Source organism: Portunus trituberculatus, chromosome 25 (genome assembly GCF_017591435.1).
Source record: "Portunus trituberculatus isolate SZX2019 chromosome 25, ASM1759143v1, whole genome shotgun sequence".
NCBI classification, from domain to species: Eukaryota; Metazoa; Arthropoda; class Malacostraca; order Decapoda; family Portunidae; genus Portunus; species Portunus trituberculatus.
This window is the reverse complement of record NC_059279.1, coordinates 11,403,265-11,420,764: the sequence shown is the minus strand read 5'-3', so window position 1 is coordinate 11,420,764 and position 17,500 is coordinate 11,403,265. Positions and strand designations below refer to the sequence as shown.

The 17,500-nt window shown below is 46.3% G+C and overlaps 1 protein-coding gene across 2 annotated transcripts in view; it reads right to left on the bottom strand.

The window, feature by feature from the left end:
• LOC123508777 (uncharacterized AAA domain-containing protein C328.04-like) overlaps positions 1 to 17,500 on the bottom strand; it is a 182,789-nt gene that overhangs the window by 23,539 nt on the left and 141,750 nt on the right. The window contains exon 1 of one of the 2 annotated variants that reach the window (XM_045262678.1): positions 9,915 to 10,779. The exons of the other annotated variant lie outside the window; for it this stretch is intronic. Within the exon in view, the coding sequence (XP_045118613.1) occupies positions 9,915 to 9,917 (3 nt within the window). The 5' untranslated portion in view covers positions 9,918 to 10,779. Of the gene's footprint in view, positions 1 to 9,914; positions 10,780 to 17,500 lie in introns of those variants that run through there. 2 annotated transcript variants of the gene reach the window in all.

The following is a 17,500-nucleotide window of genomic DNA, read 5'->3' as shown; positions in this document are numbered from 1 at the left end:
CGGCCCTGAGGGACCTTCTCAGGTGAGGACACCTGCTGCTGTCCGCCGTCCTCCTGGGAACAAGTGGTGCGCTCGTCCTGGCTGACTTGGAAGGGCCCAGCTAGCCCGCCCGCCTCTTAGGTCCTCAGGCAAGACCACCACGGGAAGCGGGGACGTCCAGTACTCGGGCAGAAAAACAGCGATATAAAAAGCGGCCGTGGGCGCCATCTGGCCCTTCCGTCCACCATCACGCCTTGACATATTTCCTTCCTACAATTTATCTCAAGCGACTCACTCTCTCTCTCTCTCTCTCTCTCTCTCTCTCTCTCTCTCTCTCTCGTCCAAAGGTCCGCGACAAATATGGTACCCGTGTTCCTAGTGACGCCAAAACCCAGGCCTGGAAATCAGCGTCGCCGTGCCGAGGCAGAGAGGACGCGACGTGACACGACCATTCGTCTCTCCTCCAAGACTGGGCGGTCAAACAAAATAAACAATCTTGGCACGAAGCACGGCCCCTCGGAAGCCTTGACAGGACTGCCGCTGCTCGCTCCGCCTCGCTGATAACCCACATATGTATCGTCGAGCCTGAAATCCACAACAAAGGCGCGTTTAACATTCACCTTCCACCTCCGACCCGTCTGCTTGTCCGCCCTCTACAGACAAAAATTTTCTCTTAAGAAAACGAGTTAATGGAGTGAGACTTGAGGCAAGGCAGCGGCGGTAGCTGGAGAGAAATGCAATGTTGAACGTCCTCTATTGACTCCCGGGTCGCTGTTCACCTCAGTTTTTGCTACATGGAGTGGGTGGGTGGTTCGGCTGGCAGGGCCTTGGGGCCACAGGAGGAAGGAGGAAGGGAGAGAGGGAGGAAAGGAGAGGCAATAGAGGGGGTTAGCATTGTCACAGGACCAAACCTGCTGCAAGCTTTCACTGCTACAAGACCGCTCTTCCCTCTCCTCCACCTCCCCCAACCCCAACACAGCCTGCCGCTCACACCTGCCTCCCTCACCCTAACACACTTGTCTTCCAGTTCTCCATTCGCTAGTGGAGGCAAACTGGAGAAAAACACAAAAAAGCGGTCCACTAGGTGAGCGTGGGGCTGTGGTAGTGGAGGTGGTATGTGGGAGGGGGAGGGGCAAGGCGGATGGAGTCGAGGTGGGGTGGTAGGGATGGAGTGAGGCAGACGGGGATGATGGGGAGGGGGGGGCGGGAAAGGGTCGGTAAGGCCACCCACAAGTCGGCTCCATGTTGACAGACGCAAGATACGCATATTTAACCACGAATTTTGCTCTCTACCGAAGCGTGCCGAGGCCGCGGCAAGACACGCACAAGTGTATAGGGCGTGGGTGGAAGAAGAGGAGAAGCACACGCCTCACATACTCAGCGGCAGGGCGTGGGGAGCGAAAAGAAGGGACGCCCAAGTCAGTAACAGCGGCCTCGGAGCAGGTAGGGGTGTTACCTGCAGACGCCTCACTACTTAGAGGGAATGCCGATTACGTCTTTCTTAGATATTTTGAGGTTCTTATATACGCCTCCAGAATGTTGTGCGTGAGATGCGGGCTGGAGTGGATGACGGTGGGGTGTGAGAGAGGGCGAGGGCCTGGATGGGGGGCAATGTGGGGAGTGACAGCACTGGGGAAGGGATCAAAGTCATCAAGCCTCAATTAAATCCCTCAAAGTGGCGACCGTCCTTATGCTACCTGAGCGAGCGACCCGGAGGATTGCAGCAGCACGACGCGTCACATACACTCACACACGCACACCTTGCTCACCATCACCTCACTCCCTCCCAGGACGAATTTCCATGGAAAATATGAATTAAAAGTGACGGTATTTCTTTCCCTCTCACCACCACAATGATGGCCGCCACTCACGCCACGAGAATAAGAGGGGGTGGCATTGGGGAGGTGAAGCTGATCAGGTGATGCGTTATTACCTTCCCTAAGATAGCTACCTATTAGACCACTTCATCGAGGTTTCTTCCTCATCACCACCCATCTAAGATCACCTTAACTCGCCCTTTGATTGTTTTCCTCTATCTCTCCCTCTCTCATTCAGTTTACCACTTCGTTCCACATCGCGGCAGATTCATCACGAGCGGCTTGGATTTGTGTTCCTTGAGAGGGAAGGGAAAGGAGGGAAGGACGCGTCACTTCTTTCTCTCTCTCTCTCTCTCTCTACGTGGACACAAAGGAGTTGTTGGGTGCCGAAGAATGCCAACAAAGATCCCTTACGTGCACGTAAGAGACTGAAGGCCAGGCGAATGTTGCTCCCTGGAAGGTTAAATTGACACATACTCAAAGGATATTACTACACATAAATAACAGTGATAATGACAACATCAGCGAGAATAAAAGTAGAACTGAACATGGGAACAGTAGCATGAACAGCAGTAGGAATAGCAACAACATAAGTAGCAGCAGCAGTAGTTGTAATAGTAGTAGTACACATGCCGCACACACGCCAACACCACCCTAACACTTTCCTCTCACTAAACATTCATCCCAAACATTCCTCTTCCCTCCATCTCCCCCAACTAACACAACACACCACGCCCTCCCAGCGGTCACCATGACACAAGTTCAACCCCAAACGGCCCCTTAAACCGTGACCCACAGGATAGAACTTACCATCTTGTTATTAAGCCTAAGGGTGACTCGCTACTCAGAAAATTGTCGTCAGCCCACATGAACCAGTGGAAAGGAGGACGAGAGGTATCTTGAGAAATCTAAGTGTGGTGATAAAAGTAAAGTTTTCTCCCTTCCATGATAAGACTTATCTCCCACGCACCGCCCAATTAGGTGACATAAATAGGCGTCCTTCCCGCGGCTATCCTTAATATTTACGTCCTTATTAATGTTACTTTTTTTTTCCATGAGGCTTTTTTTCAATATTTATGTCTATTGAAGCTTTGTCTAGTGTCCTCTCCCAGCACGCCTTCTTACACCTCACCTTTGTTCATCACAAGTCTTTTTATTTCTATTTACAAGATTTTGTGCGCATCGCCTTCCCTCCCCACTCACACTTCAACGCGAGTGTCTCTTGGTTACCCTGCCGTCATGTGTGGTGAAGTCATTTTCCGCTCTACATTCTAGCCTATCAAATACAATATGTTGTCCCATAGCCCATTCTTCCTCCATTATTTACAGCGCGTTAAGTTCCCCATCGCGGGCTTTATCGCTGAGGCTTTTGGGAGGCGATGAGTGCGCCTCGCTGGGCCCTTTATCTTCGACCCGTTCGTGGTCCTTCCGTCGGGACGCAGGACAACGAGGCTTCCTGTTGACACTCAATGATGTTGACACCACCGTGGTGACGCCTTGTTCTCCGAGGAAACCCCAAGGGAAAAGACGTCATCAGCCCACTCTCACCGTTTCCAGTTCGTCGTCCCCCCCATCCCTTTCCTCTCTTCTTTTCTCTTATCTTGTATGTATTTATGTATTTATTTATGTATTTATGTATGTATGTATGTATGTATGTATGTATGTATGTATGTATGTATGTATGTATGTATGTGTGTGTGTGTGTGTGTGTGTGTGTGTGTGTGTGTGTGTGTGTATATATATATATATATATATATATATATATATATATATATATATATATATATATATATATATATATATATATATATCGCATTCATCCTCTCTCACTTCCATTACTCCTATAAGAAATAAGTCCACCCTCCCCCTATCCATCTTCTTTCACACTTTTCCTTCACTTTCATTTCTCCTTTGTCTCTCCCGTTTACTGCAGTTCACTTTCTCCACCTTTCCCTCCTGACAAGTCGCCCTTCACCTCTCCTCTCGCCACCACCTGCCTCCCTCCCCACCCTTTCTCGCGCATCTCCACCCCTCACCTTTCCTCCCTATTCTACGATATATTCCAACTTTTCTCGCCCCCTTCCCCACAACGACAGGGTGTACAGGGTGTAGGGGCTTCCACGAACTAGGGCCTCAACCCCACTCACTCTACGGAAGCCCTTCCTCTCCCCCCCATTACCCACATAGATCACCCCCTTTACTCCCGCGACTACCGGAAAGGGCCCGCCGTCACTACTAAAGCCAGGTTGGGTTACGTGAGCCTACACAGAATTCATAAAGGACATGATCGTATTGCTTATTCACGCTTATTCATCATTATGGTCATTTTTTTAGGGCGTCGTAATTTGTCTTGGATTAACTGCGTTCTTTTTTGTGAGCTAAGGGTCCTTTTGCCGAGATGCGAAGTGCTGATGCAGCGTGACCGAAAACTTCCCTTCAGGATAAATAACGATTTCTTTTTTTCGTTTTCCTCTACGAACACGCAGTTACAAATAAATGCAAGGTTTGTGTTCAGATCTGGCATGAAACTCCTTTTGATATTACTGTGCGGTAGTACATTTCCTTTAATCCTAGTGAATGCTTGGCAACATTCCCCTGAGTCCTTCACATCCAGCAATGTCTATGGTAATTTTTCTTTTAAGTACAGTAATGTGCGTAGGACTCATTTGGTTCCTTTAAGCCCTGTAGAGGACACTCCGCAAGCCTTGTGAAAGCGGGAAAGGCTGGCCAAGTGCATCAGGTCAGGCGTGATGGAGAGAGAACCCACGCATATTAAATTCTTAAGAAGGATGATGACATTCAGAAGCAAACACGCTGCGCGGGAACCATGAGAGACGCAGAATCCTGAATACTCTTGGATCCCTCTCTTAATAGAATTAGAGACACCAAGTTACAGGGTCTCCTGAATGCGTCCCGCCAGGCTAGCCGTGTCTTGAGGCCATCTTAATACTAAATCTAGGCATCTTAAGTTCGCAGGAGAGTCTGTAAGCTAGTTTGAGCGATTAGTGTGTAAGCATCGAATTAACGTCTGTGAACCAATTACTTCCTAGTGCACAGAGTGAGGAAATATGATTACAAGATGCTATATTTAAGTTACTGGAAGGCGTCGAGGCATAAAGAGAAACATGTTACTCGGGTATTTATCGCACTGTACATAACAACTATGTGGGAAGGGGAAAAAAATCGGGGGAAAAATACACCAGCCTAATTATCACACACACACACACACACACACACACACACACACACGAGTCCATACAACACACACCACCAACTAACCTTTAAGCCTTCTCTACCGACCGGAAATGATGAATAATAAGGGTTGTGCAGGAGACACCAACCACCCTTCCGCCTACCCCTGCCCCCCACCCCCTTCTCACCCCTATTACCCCTACCACCTACTTCTACTCCCTCTCAGCAAGGCCCTCCTCACCCCTCTCCCAGCCTGCGTAACACCGGAAATGCTATCAAAAGCCCCACTACCCTTCACAGGTGGTGGAAACGCGTTAACATCTTTGGACTTTCAGCATCTCAGCGATTCAAGACAGTTAATCAGTCTCTTTTCATGATCTGATGTGGACGTGATTAAATGTATGAGCTGATATGACTTTGATTCTCTCTCTCTCTCTCTCTCTGAAGCGCTTGATTTATGATGATTTCTCTCTCATACGATTCGTCGCTCACAATTTACACCTCCTTAACTGTTTGGTTGTTCGTTCAGTGCGAGGACAAGTAGGACCTGTTTCCTTCCGTGTGTGGGAAGCCTCGGAGCGCACACACAGACGACTCAGTGGCCAGGAACCGGTTCAGAAGCCTCGAGCAGACTGTCTCTTGAACCTCCGCTTGATTCCACAAAACACATGATACTGGTGGCGAGAAGTGAAGAAACTCCCTCTTTCTCTCCTCCATTGCTCTATTTTAAGAGATGTGGAGAGAATGTGGAGGCACCTTAAGGGGGAGGAGGTCGGAGGGAGAGGAGCACTACAACACCCCTCCCGCCCCTCCACCACCCCCCTCCTCACAACCACTATCACTACTACCAGCATACTACCACCACCATCACCACCACAACGATCAACAACAAAATATTTCAAGAAGTGTCTATTGTAGTCTCGTTTTAAGGACAACATGGCTGCCTACCTCCCCCATCTCCACCTCCTCCTCCTCCAGCTATCTCCTTGCCCTCTTAGAGTCATTGGTGCCAATTTTGCGCAAACAAGACCGTCTGAACGACCCGTATGCAAATGGTTGTGTATTCTTGTTCTGCTCAATCTTACGCGTTTAAAGGATGTGAGGCAAACAAGATCGGAATTTTACCTCGGGCGATTTTGATGACAAGAGGAATCCTAGAACTAGGTTTACGAGGGATCAAGTCGCGTCTCTCTCTCTCTCTCTCTCTCTCTCTTTCTCTGGGATTGATTTCAGCGATACGACAATGTGATACAACGGTCATTAGAATATGTCTATCTTGATAACAACATGAGGTGAGGAATTAGCATATCTTTTACGTTTATTATTATTATTATCATCTCTCTCTCTCTCTCTCTCTCGTATGTAAGAGAGAGAAATCCTTAAAAATTCGCCACGATGAATGAGAATCAAGTGTAAGTGAGCGAGTAAGTGAGTGAGAGAGTGAGCGAGGCGTCCCGGCAGCACCTCCACTGTTCCTCGCCTCATGGGGAACAAAGGGAGGCTTGTGCGAGGGAGACAACCTCACCCTTCTTCCCTTCTCTTCCCTCCCTTCTTTCCTCCTCCTCCTCCTCTCTGCCCCCCTCTTTCCACCAGGAAGCATATCCTCCTCCTCCACCACCACCACCACCCTCTCCCTCCACCAACACTTGTCTGCTGTTTGTATGATAATTAATGTGCCCTAATTTTCTGCTCAATCCAAACTGGCCAGCTCATAATTCAAGTTTCAACCGTTGCTTACCTCTCTCTCTCTCTCTAATGAATTGTCAGAAATTTTACATGCATTTTTTTTTCTGGTTAGTGTGTGTGTGTGTGTGTGTGTGTGTGTGCGCGCATGAGGGGGTATCAAACTGGTAAGAGATATAACAGCTATTCATATGAAAGTCTCTAAGCGGCAAATTCTTTTAGACTCGTCCGCAACGCTAATTCTGGCATCAATAATAGTGACAATGATGGTTTCGCTGCCTTGCACCACAAATCTCTGCCTGGCTGTCTTTCCCTTTCATGCTTCATTAACATTCACATTAAATTTCATTGCAGCTTATTTGCTCTTCTAAATCATCCACTTGTGCGAGTGTTTTCGTTTCTTACTCCATTAGTTATACTCACTAAATTTCATTTACTTATTTACTCACAAGCGTATACTTTAGAGCCTCGCCGGTACTTTTTCTATTATCTCAGTTTGCAAAGCCTATATTTACACATTAATCGCCTTATCCTATGACAACCTGACACTCTGCTCCCGTAAGAGTTAGGTTTCCGTCTGCTGCAAAGGCGTCACTCTCGATCTGTTGTCAGTAATATCAGCGTTGGCAACAGCGGTTCCTCCCCTCTGACGAGGAGACACCTGTTGCATGAATCAGTTTGCTGCGTGCGTGCCTTGTTCCAGAGCGATATGGGACACCTGTTCACTAGCTTGTTTGAGAATCCCATAACATGGCAATCAATGTCTTGCAACTGATAGCCCATGATCAACTTGTTGCCACAACCATTAGCCTCCTACAGATGTATTGATCCGTTAGCGTTAGCTGGCACGCACCTGTTGCTAAGCTGGTGTGTCTTGTTACCATGATACCTTGTGTGTTCTCGTGGCCCAGAAAGTACGTGTCATGTTGTACGTATGGCTGGCTTTGAGCTATGCTGCCCTGTGCTGGTAAATGCACTGGATATTAAACACTTCGCATGTAAGAAGTACAATACTGTCATTTTTTTTAGCCTTAGATTGAAATTTTAATACCAAGCAATATATGGACGTTTTTTTTTTTTTTTTTGTATAAGGCAAGCTATACGCCTAAGGCTCACAGTGCCATGTTGTGTCATATCAATGAAAGGAAAATAAGAAGGATGGTATTTCCTCAATGTGCGTCTCTCGTTGCTGCACCACGAGTAAGCATAGCATTGACCACGAAGCGCCTAACACGGGAAATGCTTCCATGTACGGTCAGCAGGGAAAACTTTGTATTACTTTCAAGAACATAGTAAACTGACACTAATGTTTTCCTCAGGCCCAGCCCCATATCCCAGCCCAGGGCGAGTACACGTGTCTTGAGCAGGAAGTGCCTCAGTGTCCCAGAGCCGTGATGTGTCCTGTTAGCACGGCCGGGAGGACACTGGTCAAGTTTGGTGGTTGGCCTAACCAAGTGTGAACCCCGAGTGTCTCTACCTACCCCCCTCCACAAGACCCCCATAAACCAACCAGTCCCCAAGACGAAGAGGAAGAAGAAATAGATATTAGTTAAAAAAAATCTGGAAAATAATATTAAAGTTTTTACATCTTTTAGAGAGCTGAAAAAAACTGGCATAATAGGGGGAAAGAAGTAAGCTAGGCCGACAACTGTAGGACAAGAAGGAAGAGACCGAGGAAATATAGATGACTGAAACTAAAACAAGTGCATTAGGTATGTCTGGCCTCCATCAACAACAAACACTGGCTGGTTTTCATCAAAACCACCGTCCACTATTTTTAGCTACTACCATGATGATCTCATGAGTTATGTGAAGAATCGATGACAAACTCAGTGATGTCATACCTTCACGGAAAATCTCGCCTGTTTACATTCTTGATAGAGGTACTCGCTTCACCTATTTCTTGTGAAAGAAAATTCGTTGTTTCTTAAACAGTGAGGAACTCAAAACAGTTCATGTCTTAAAATGTCAGTGAAAAACTAAGTCGAGCAAATGCATTTATTTATCTGTTGGTCACCAATCTACCTACCAGAAGTTTTCCCACCAGTCCTAGAACTTTACCTGCTGGGGAGGCCCATAAATTATCCTGAAATCCACAAGAATGTCTCCCAATCCAGAATTCAACCTACAGGACCATCACCAGCCATCCCTCACGATGGCAAGCCTCGGCGCGGCCTAACGCCACATCGCAGCCATTCCTCCTCCATTTACTTCATTTACTAACTCATTAATTCTCGTCACCCTGGTGTCGGGTTACTGTCACGACTTTGTTACCTGCTCATATTTTTTGTTCTACTTTCCTAGTGCCTTAAGAGTTCACAATTTCTATAATTCTCTAAGTTTAAAGGAAAACGTCACTGATATTTTTTGTGGAGACTGCCCAGCCTGGCGTGTCTGTCTGTAGTGCCTCATTTCCTCCACCAAGGATAGATGGAGACAAATATATAACATGTGTGTTCAAGAACTGAATAAAATATTTGATACAATTCTACAAGTTGGACAAGGTTAAATGGAAAACTTTTTTACAGGTAACAAAGTAACACACTAAACACTCCGGTGCTTTGGCTAATAATGGGAGTTTCAATGCCCACCCCTCAAAAAAAAAAAAAAAACAAGCATAAAGCAATACCATGGAAAGAGAAAAGCGTTAGGTACCACCGCCACCCAGACAAAGTATGTCAGCGCGTCGGACCAGTGTTAGAGAACCCAACAGGCAAAATTTCTGTCTCAGCAAAGTTGCCACATCAAGCTACAACACACACCACCTCTGCAACACCTGTGCACCGAGGAAACGGGCAGCGTGTGTGGCACGTGGTGTTCACCTGTTCTATGCAGGTGTTCAACATTGTCAAAACAGGTGTCCCGACCCAACCCTCAATCCCCAGCAGCCAAACAGCCCCTCCGCTGGACTACCTGCGGCGCGTGAAAAGCTTGTCCCCCAAACAGCGTCATAAATACGTGGGCCCAGTAGAAGCAACACATTGTGAGTGTTAAGAAACCTTGGAAGCAAACATAACAAGCATGTTGTGTGTGCGAGGGTGGGCGCTGCGTTGTTTATTCCACGTCCTTGTGTGTGTTGACTCAGCCTGTATCTGAGTGTACGAAGTAACACATTCAACTTGTGCAAAGACTGAACATTCTTCCACCAGCTGTGTTGATGTGATTGACAATTGTTACTACATCCACTACACCACCTTCACCTCTACTACACCATCACTACCACAACACCAGGACTCAACTCACCATGTTCACTGCGCTGCTCCTTAAGGACTCCGATGGCGGGTCTTAATCCTGGGTACGGAGTCCGCACTGCCTCAACACCGAGCCATCAAGACAGATTCCAGTGGTCACCTTACTCAAGTCTCAAGAAACTCGAAGGCTGTGTTGTCCCGTCGACCCTCAGTATCCGTGAGGGGGAGGCGATGCGGCGGTGCAGATGTTATGTGGACGAGCTGGTCTTGGTCTTGGCGGACTCACACTTCATAAATATTTGTTCAACTTTTGGTTTCCGATTGATCAGTAAAACAAGAACTAATACAAAAACATCCTTATCACCAAATTATTTAAAATTAACAAAACAACTTATTTCACTGATTATGTGGGTCGCGCAATTTATCAGCACTTGACCGCTGCTTTTAGTCTCACAGCGGCGGGTCTTCGCGTGTCAGGATAGCAGCTCTGACCGTCCAATATCCGTGCAATTTAGCTCAAAGCTCACGGACCGAAGCGCAGCAAGTCCATTTGCCTCGCCAGTCGTGACCGAACTGAGGCAGGGAGACTAGACTCGCGGGAGCGTCTCAAAGTCGTGCCGTGGACTCCGTTCCCCTGCGCGATTCCGCTGCGCGCGCGGGACCGCTGGTTCTGCCTTGCCCCTCCCCCGCTGGCGGTGGCGGCCCTCACACGCCTACAAGACGTTCTTCTTCATTAATTATCAACCATCACGACACATTTACCCTCTTAATTCACGAGAAGCCCTCACTGCCTCACCTGAGCCGCGGATGTCCACCGTGAGGTAGGAAGGCGATTGGGAATACAAGCCAAACTGAGACGAAGAAAAGGGCCATCGACGGCTTACAAGAAGACAGGACATCGGGTGCAAACTCCTCCAAGCAAGTCACTAAATTCGTGGAAGACAGTTGTCGGGAGTCGCCGGTGATGCAATTTTTCGCCAAACTTCCCCGCGGCAGTCCTCCCCACGCCCCGCAGAATTCCAGAATGAAGTTGCTAAGTCGGGGCGTCCCAGCCTTGCAAAACGCCAGTGGCGCTCAACCTGGTGCTTGCTGGCACCAATACCTGCAGGTGCTTGCATGCAGCACGCGAAGTCAGGGAAGGCAAGAGACATCGCTGCTTCTGCCAGACCAACCAGAAGACTCTCAAAAAGTAAGATCATAATGACCAGGGACAAATGTAAAGCCCCCAAAAAAAGACTAGGAAAAAGTGCCTCTTTAGTGCCTCAACCCCCACCCACCATGTACTCCCCACACCAGTATCAACTGTAAAGAATTTTCGAAATGCACATTTAAGTAAACAACCATAACATGGCTAACACAATCCAGCCAACTCCTCATCAAGATACACATTTGTGTGTGTGTGTGTGTGTGTGTGTGTGTGTGTGTGTGTTTAACCTTGTAAGTGAAGGTGTCATTGCCAAAGTGAATATGGGCATGTGTCCTTTGCACACTCGTACTCTTACCCTGATAGACACTCTCTCTCTCTCTCTCTCTCTCTCTCAGGCAGGGACGAAGGGATAGGAAATGGCTTACTTACGGAGGTAACCTCTACTTAACACACACACACACACACACACACACACACACACACACACACACACACAGAGAGAGAGAGAGAGAGAGAGAGAGAGAGAGAGAGAGAGAGAGAGAGAGAGAGAGAGAGAGTAATAATGGTAAGTACAAAGATACAAACACAATATTCATCGTCGCGAATATTGCAGGTTTTAGGTAAGGAAAAAATGAATACCAAGTTAGTAATAAACAACAAATATAATCACAACAGGCAAGGGATACACAACCAATAGGAAACAGCAACGCAGATCTCGTCCACCAGTCATATGCCTCCGTGTACCTGTCAGGGAACCAATCAGGAGCGAGGAGAGCGACAAATTTACTCCTGCAAAGGGTCAAGATTCATTAATGGCCAATAGCGACCGAGGTAATTCACAACGACAGCCAATCAAAGGAGCGGAAACATTCTTTGCCTTTCGGAGTGGGAACCAATGAGAGAACGGGATTTTTCCACCAATGGCAAGCGAGAAAGGAAGGAGCTGAGGAAGGGAGGAGGAGGGGGGTAAGAGATGGGGGAGCTGCTGCAGAGGTGTGTGTGGTCAGCTAAGCCGCATTCTGGGGGGATGGGAAGGGGGAAATGCAACCCCCCTCCATAACCTTAGGGCAATGGGGGAGAGCAAGGGAAGGGGAGGGCAGGGGGAGTGTTGCACGGATGCCTCGTGGTGTGGTGGTGGTGGTGGTGATTTGTGTTGCCTCAGATGTTAATAATGTGTTGAAAGTAGCAATGGTGCCGATGGTGGTGGTGATGATAGCGGTGGCTGTCAAGACTTTATATGATTAATAAGTATGCCACATGTATGCATCACTGGTGGTGGTGGGGGTGGTGAAGCTATGCAGGTGGTGATGACGGCTATGTTGTACTAAAGTAGATGGTGATGTAGTGGTGGCAATGTTTATGTAAGGATGGTGAATTATTGGTGATGTAGTGGTGAAAACGGTGGTTGCGTACGAGTATTAGTGATAATAGTGGTGATGATGACAGTAAGAGTGACAGCGGTGATAACGCAGACGTAAAGATAACAACATTGCAAAGGGGACGTGTCTTGTTATTAACAGAAATCAAAACAAAATCCAGATAAATCATTTTGACCACCAGAGGCTCCACAAACAATAATAATCGGACCAGGCGCCAGAAAGCTTCCATGATAAACATTCAGCTGACGACATTACCACCTGCTATAAAACACTGAAGAATGCATTGGGTTGAAAGTCACAAGTAAAAGTTAGCTATTGTGACGTCACTCCCCTCTCAACGTCGAAATATCATTATAGAGGCAGTGATTAAAAAAATACACCCACAAAGAGCAATGTTAACAAAAACAACAATACTTTACAACACATAAAGGAGTAAAATTGAGAGCCTGGAGAGAGAGAGAGAGAGAGAGAGAGAGAGAGAGAGAGAGAGAGAGAGAGAGAGAGAGAGAGAGAGAGAGAGAGAGAGAGAGAGTTCTTTACACCTGCACTTCCTGCCAGTTTCCCGAGCCAAACAAGACAGAAGTTTACACGTGGGGGTATTTAAGGATGAAAAATGTGACAACAGGATGAAGAAAACATGAAAGGCTAAGGTTGAAAAACAAAAAAAGAGTATAAAGTATAAAGAGAAAAAGGACGAAAAGAAAAAGAACACGACGAGGAGAGGAAGTGCAAGAATGTACACGAAAGAAAATGGTTGAAAACGAAAATGAGAGAGAGAGAGAGAGAGAGAGAGAGAGAGAGAGAGAGAGAGAGAGAGAGAGAGAGAGAGAGAGAGAGAGAGAGAGAGAGAGAGAGAGAGAGAGAGAGAGAGAGAGAGTGGGGGGGGTTAAAGACGGCAGGAGACAGAGGATTATTAAAGGCTAACTCTCGGTCCTGGACGCATAAATCTGATGCCTGGAATTTCCTTGAAAGTAAGAATGGAATGCATGGCCCAGACTGACCACCCAGGAGGAGGAGGAGGAGGAGGAGGAGGAGAAGGGGAAAAAGATGAAGACGAAAAAGAAGAAGAAGAAGAAGAAGAAGAAGAAAGAAGAAACCTACAATGTATAAAGATAGGTGAAAAATTATTATAAAACACACACACACACACACACACACACACACACACACACACACACACACACACACACACACACACATTCCCTCCACGTGTGGGTGAACGAGTTGCCACTTGTTGAATAGGGAGACGGGGAGGGAGTGTGGGAGGTAGGGATGAGGCGACAGGGAGACTAGGACTGAGTAAGGGAGGGAGGAAGGAGGGACATTAAGCGGGAGGAAGACAGAGGAATGGGAAGGGAGGATCACTGTTGCTGAGAGAGAGAGAGAGAGAGAGAGAGAGAGAGAGAGAGAGAGAGAGCAAATTAATAAAGATTTAAACCGTGAACGCAAATAATCCGGTGTACTATGAGTAGTCAGCAGAAAAAGACGCGAGCCTGCATGTTCCGGCAGGAGTGATCAGGCGCGAACACGCAACACACACACACACACACACACACTCACACACACAGTACTCCCTATCCTCTGTTAATTCCTTGAGTACGATGCGTTTTCATAATCATTCTCTTTACTACTTGACGATTTTCTACAGCTTTAAAAACTTATATGGAAATCAAAATAATGAAGAATCTGAGCATTAATTTTCTGACCTCCACAGACCCTTCCTAATATCAATAAAATCATCTAATCAAACCCAAAATTCAAGGTAGAAATGAGTTCCAGTGCTGAAGATGTTAAAAGTAAAACACAAATTCGTTCAAACCAAACAATTTCACTCGTGTTAGTTTAGTTCTGCTGATCAATATTCCAGTACAGGGGAAAATGTGCTAACAGAAAATATCAAATTGACGTAGGAGAAAAAATGGCTTTCCCTGGAATAGACGAGCAGTAGACATAGGTGAAGAGTTGTTTATCTGGTGTGTGTGTGTGTGTGTGTGTGTGTGTGTGTGTTATAAATCTATTCGCTTCCAGTTACGGAGTTTTAAGTCAATAGTGGTAAGGCAGGGTGATACATGCTGAGTATATATAAGCCTCTGCACGCGTAATAAAATTCATCCTTGTTTGGAATCGTGAAGGAGGGAGAGACAAGAAAAAAGTTGGGAAAAAGTACATCGAAAAAAATAATACAGGTATAAATAGCCCATAGGTAAAGGCACAGGAAAAAGACACTACCAAGAAATAGTGCCAGTTTGGTGTAGGAAGAAAAAAGACAGATAAATGGCCTGTCCTGGAATAGAAGGAAAGCAGAGATTGTTTTGAGACGGTACTCTCTCTCCTGCAGTGGAAGTTAATCACACAAGATCGTAATAATCGTATTGATGGTGATGGCAATAATAATGAAACATATAAAACTTTAATTCTACATATATTTCCATTCAAACAGTTAGATTCAATTTGCACTCAGTTAACTTGGAAAACTTCAGAGACACAGATCAGCCATTGAAGAGGGCATTCTCTCTCTCTCTCTCTCTCTCTCTCTCTCTCTCTTTGTTCCTGGACAGTGGTCGCGCGAGGGGAAATAAGGATAAATATAACATAATGAGGGAAAGAGAAAAGAAGGGAGAGGGGTGACGTCACGAGGAGGTGTTGAAGGTAGGCACTGCAACGCCTTCCTTCTCTCCCTCCATCCTTCCATCATTCCCTTTCTCCTCCCTCTTCCCTTCTCACCCTTCCCTCCACCAGGCGCTTGGGTGTAAACAAACATGAACACTGAAAAACATCTCAGAGACCCTAACACATAACCAGCGAAAACATGCCTCCTCCTCTTCCTCCCCCTCCTCCTCCTCACCATGTGCTGGGAGAGGAGTGAGGGAGTACACAACTTCATAATGGTAAGACGATTGGTTGACTGAGAGAGTGGGAGGGCGAAAGAGAAGAAGAGAGTTGGAAGTAATAAAAAATGAAGGGAGGGAAAAGGCTTGGTGTGCCGTGAACATGCATATATTGACCACAGACGCACGCACGCACACACATGCACACACACACACACACACACACACACACACACACACACACACACACACACACACACACACACACACACACACACACACACACACACACACATGAAACCACACATGAAACCACACACAGTATTTTTCCTTATCTTCACTTACTCTCTTGTACAAACAAATGACATAAACACACACACACACACACACACACACACACACACACACACACACACACACACACACACACACACACACAAGCAGCCGACGAAGAAAACAGACGAGAAAAAAAGAAAAGAAAAAGAAGAAAAATCTTGCTAGACAAAACAGACGCACATGACTCTCTCTCTCTCTCTCTCTCTCTCTCTCTCTCTCTCTCTCTCTCTCTCTCTCTCTCTCTCAAGGTGAATTGAACTCACCTGAACCATTTGAGAGAGACTAGAATACTTGAAATGTCCCGCCGCCACATAGAAAGCAGCGGATATGTGACAGGCAAGGGAGGTTCGTAAAAACTATATATATAAAAAAGGGAAAGAATATGCCATAAAAGACATATCGTGGAGGAGTTTTTAAGGAAAGGTAAGGAAGGTGGCTGGTGATGGTGGTGGTGGTGGTGAAGGTTGTAAAGTGTGCGTACAGGTAGGCTGGCCTATGGGTCTGTGTGTATATTGTGGGCTATATAAAACTTTGTGTGTGTGTGTGTGTGTGTGTGTGTGTGTGTGTGTGTGTGTGTGTGTGTGTGTGTGTGTGTGTGTGTGTGTGTGTGTGTGTGTGTGTGTGTGTGTGTGTGTGTGTGTGTGTGTGAAACCGCTGTGGGAAAATGAGCTGGAATATTCTCTCTCTCTCTCTCTCTCTCTCTCTCTCTCTCTCTCTCTCTCTCACACACACACACACACACACACACACACACACACACACACACACACTAACCAGATATTACAGCAATGAAAACAAATTCAATAACTGTACCGTACAATGCACTGGAGGACAGGAATAACATACGAGTATTCACGATTTACGAGAGAGAGAGAGAGAGAGAGAGAGAGAGAGAGAGAGAGAGAGAGAGAGAGAGAGAGAGAGAGAGAGAGAGAGAGAGAGAGAGAGAGAGAGAGAGAGAGAGAGAGAGAGAGAGAGAGAGAGAGAGAGAGAGAGAGAGAGAGAGAGAGAGAGCCCATTCTGGAGGCAATTCCTTCCTCAATATAACTTTTTTCATCCGTGTCTTTGTTTCCTTGATGTTTCCGACGAGGCTGTGATGTACCGAAGTCGAGAGAGAGAGAGAGAGAGAGAGAGAGAGAGAGAGAGAGAGAGAGAGAGAGAGAGAGAGAGAGAGAGAGAGAGAGAGAGAGAGAGAGAGAGAGAGAGAGAGAGAGAGAGAGAGAGAGAGAGAGAGAGAGAGAGAGACAATATGTGTGTACTACGAGAACTTGAAAGACTAGCCGCTTCCTCTTTATGACGCCTTTTACATCCTCTCTCTTCTCAAAGCTTCTACCTTGTGAGGAAACAAGCGGGACAGACAAATTTCCATCCTCCTTTTTCCCCCTCTAACTCTGGGGGTTCCACACTTTATATCTATAGCAAACTGTATATGATATGATAATTTTACCCAACCTTTATAAATTATTGAGCGTGCTGATCTTCTTGTCGTCAGTAGAGTACAATTGAGTGAGTGGTAATGCTTTCTTTCTTTCGTGCACATATTTTCTGTGATTTTTTTTTTTTGTATTTTCCTGATACTTAACCCCTTCACGTTTTCATATTTATTCTTCTTATTATTTGGTGATTTTATACAGCTCTAGGGAATAAAATAATGAAGACTCTGGCCATTAATCTTCTGATCTCCATAGACTCTTCATAATGTAAATAAAATAGTCAAATCACTTCCAAAACTCATGGCAGTTAAAACCTTTCGTAAAAGTTTCCATCCTGGTGCAAAGTGTATGAAGTAATGTGTGGCGAGGAGTCTTCTTCTGTACTCTTGTATCTCTTTGCACAGCAGCTGGTATTAGTTCTCAAACATTCATGCAAGGAGCTAATGGTCTGCTGGTGTTTGGTTATGCTGTGTAATCCTGTGTGCTGCTCCATTCCGTCGCTTTTCGCATCAAGG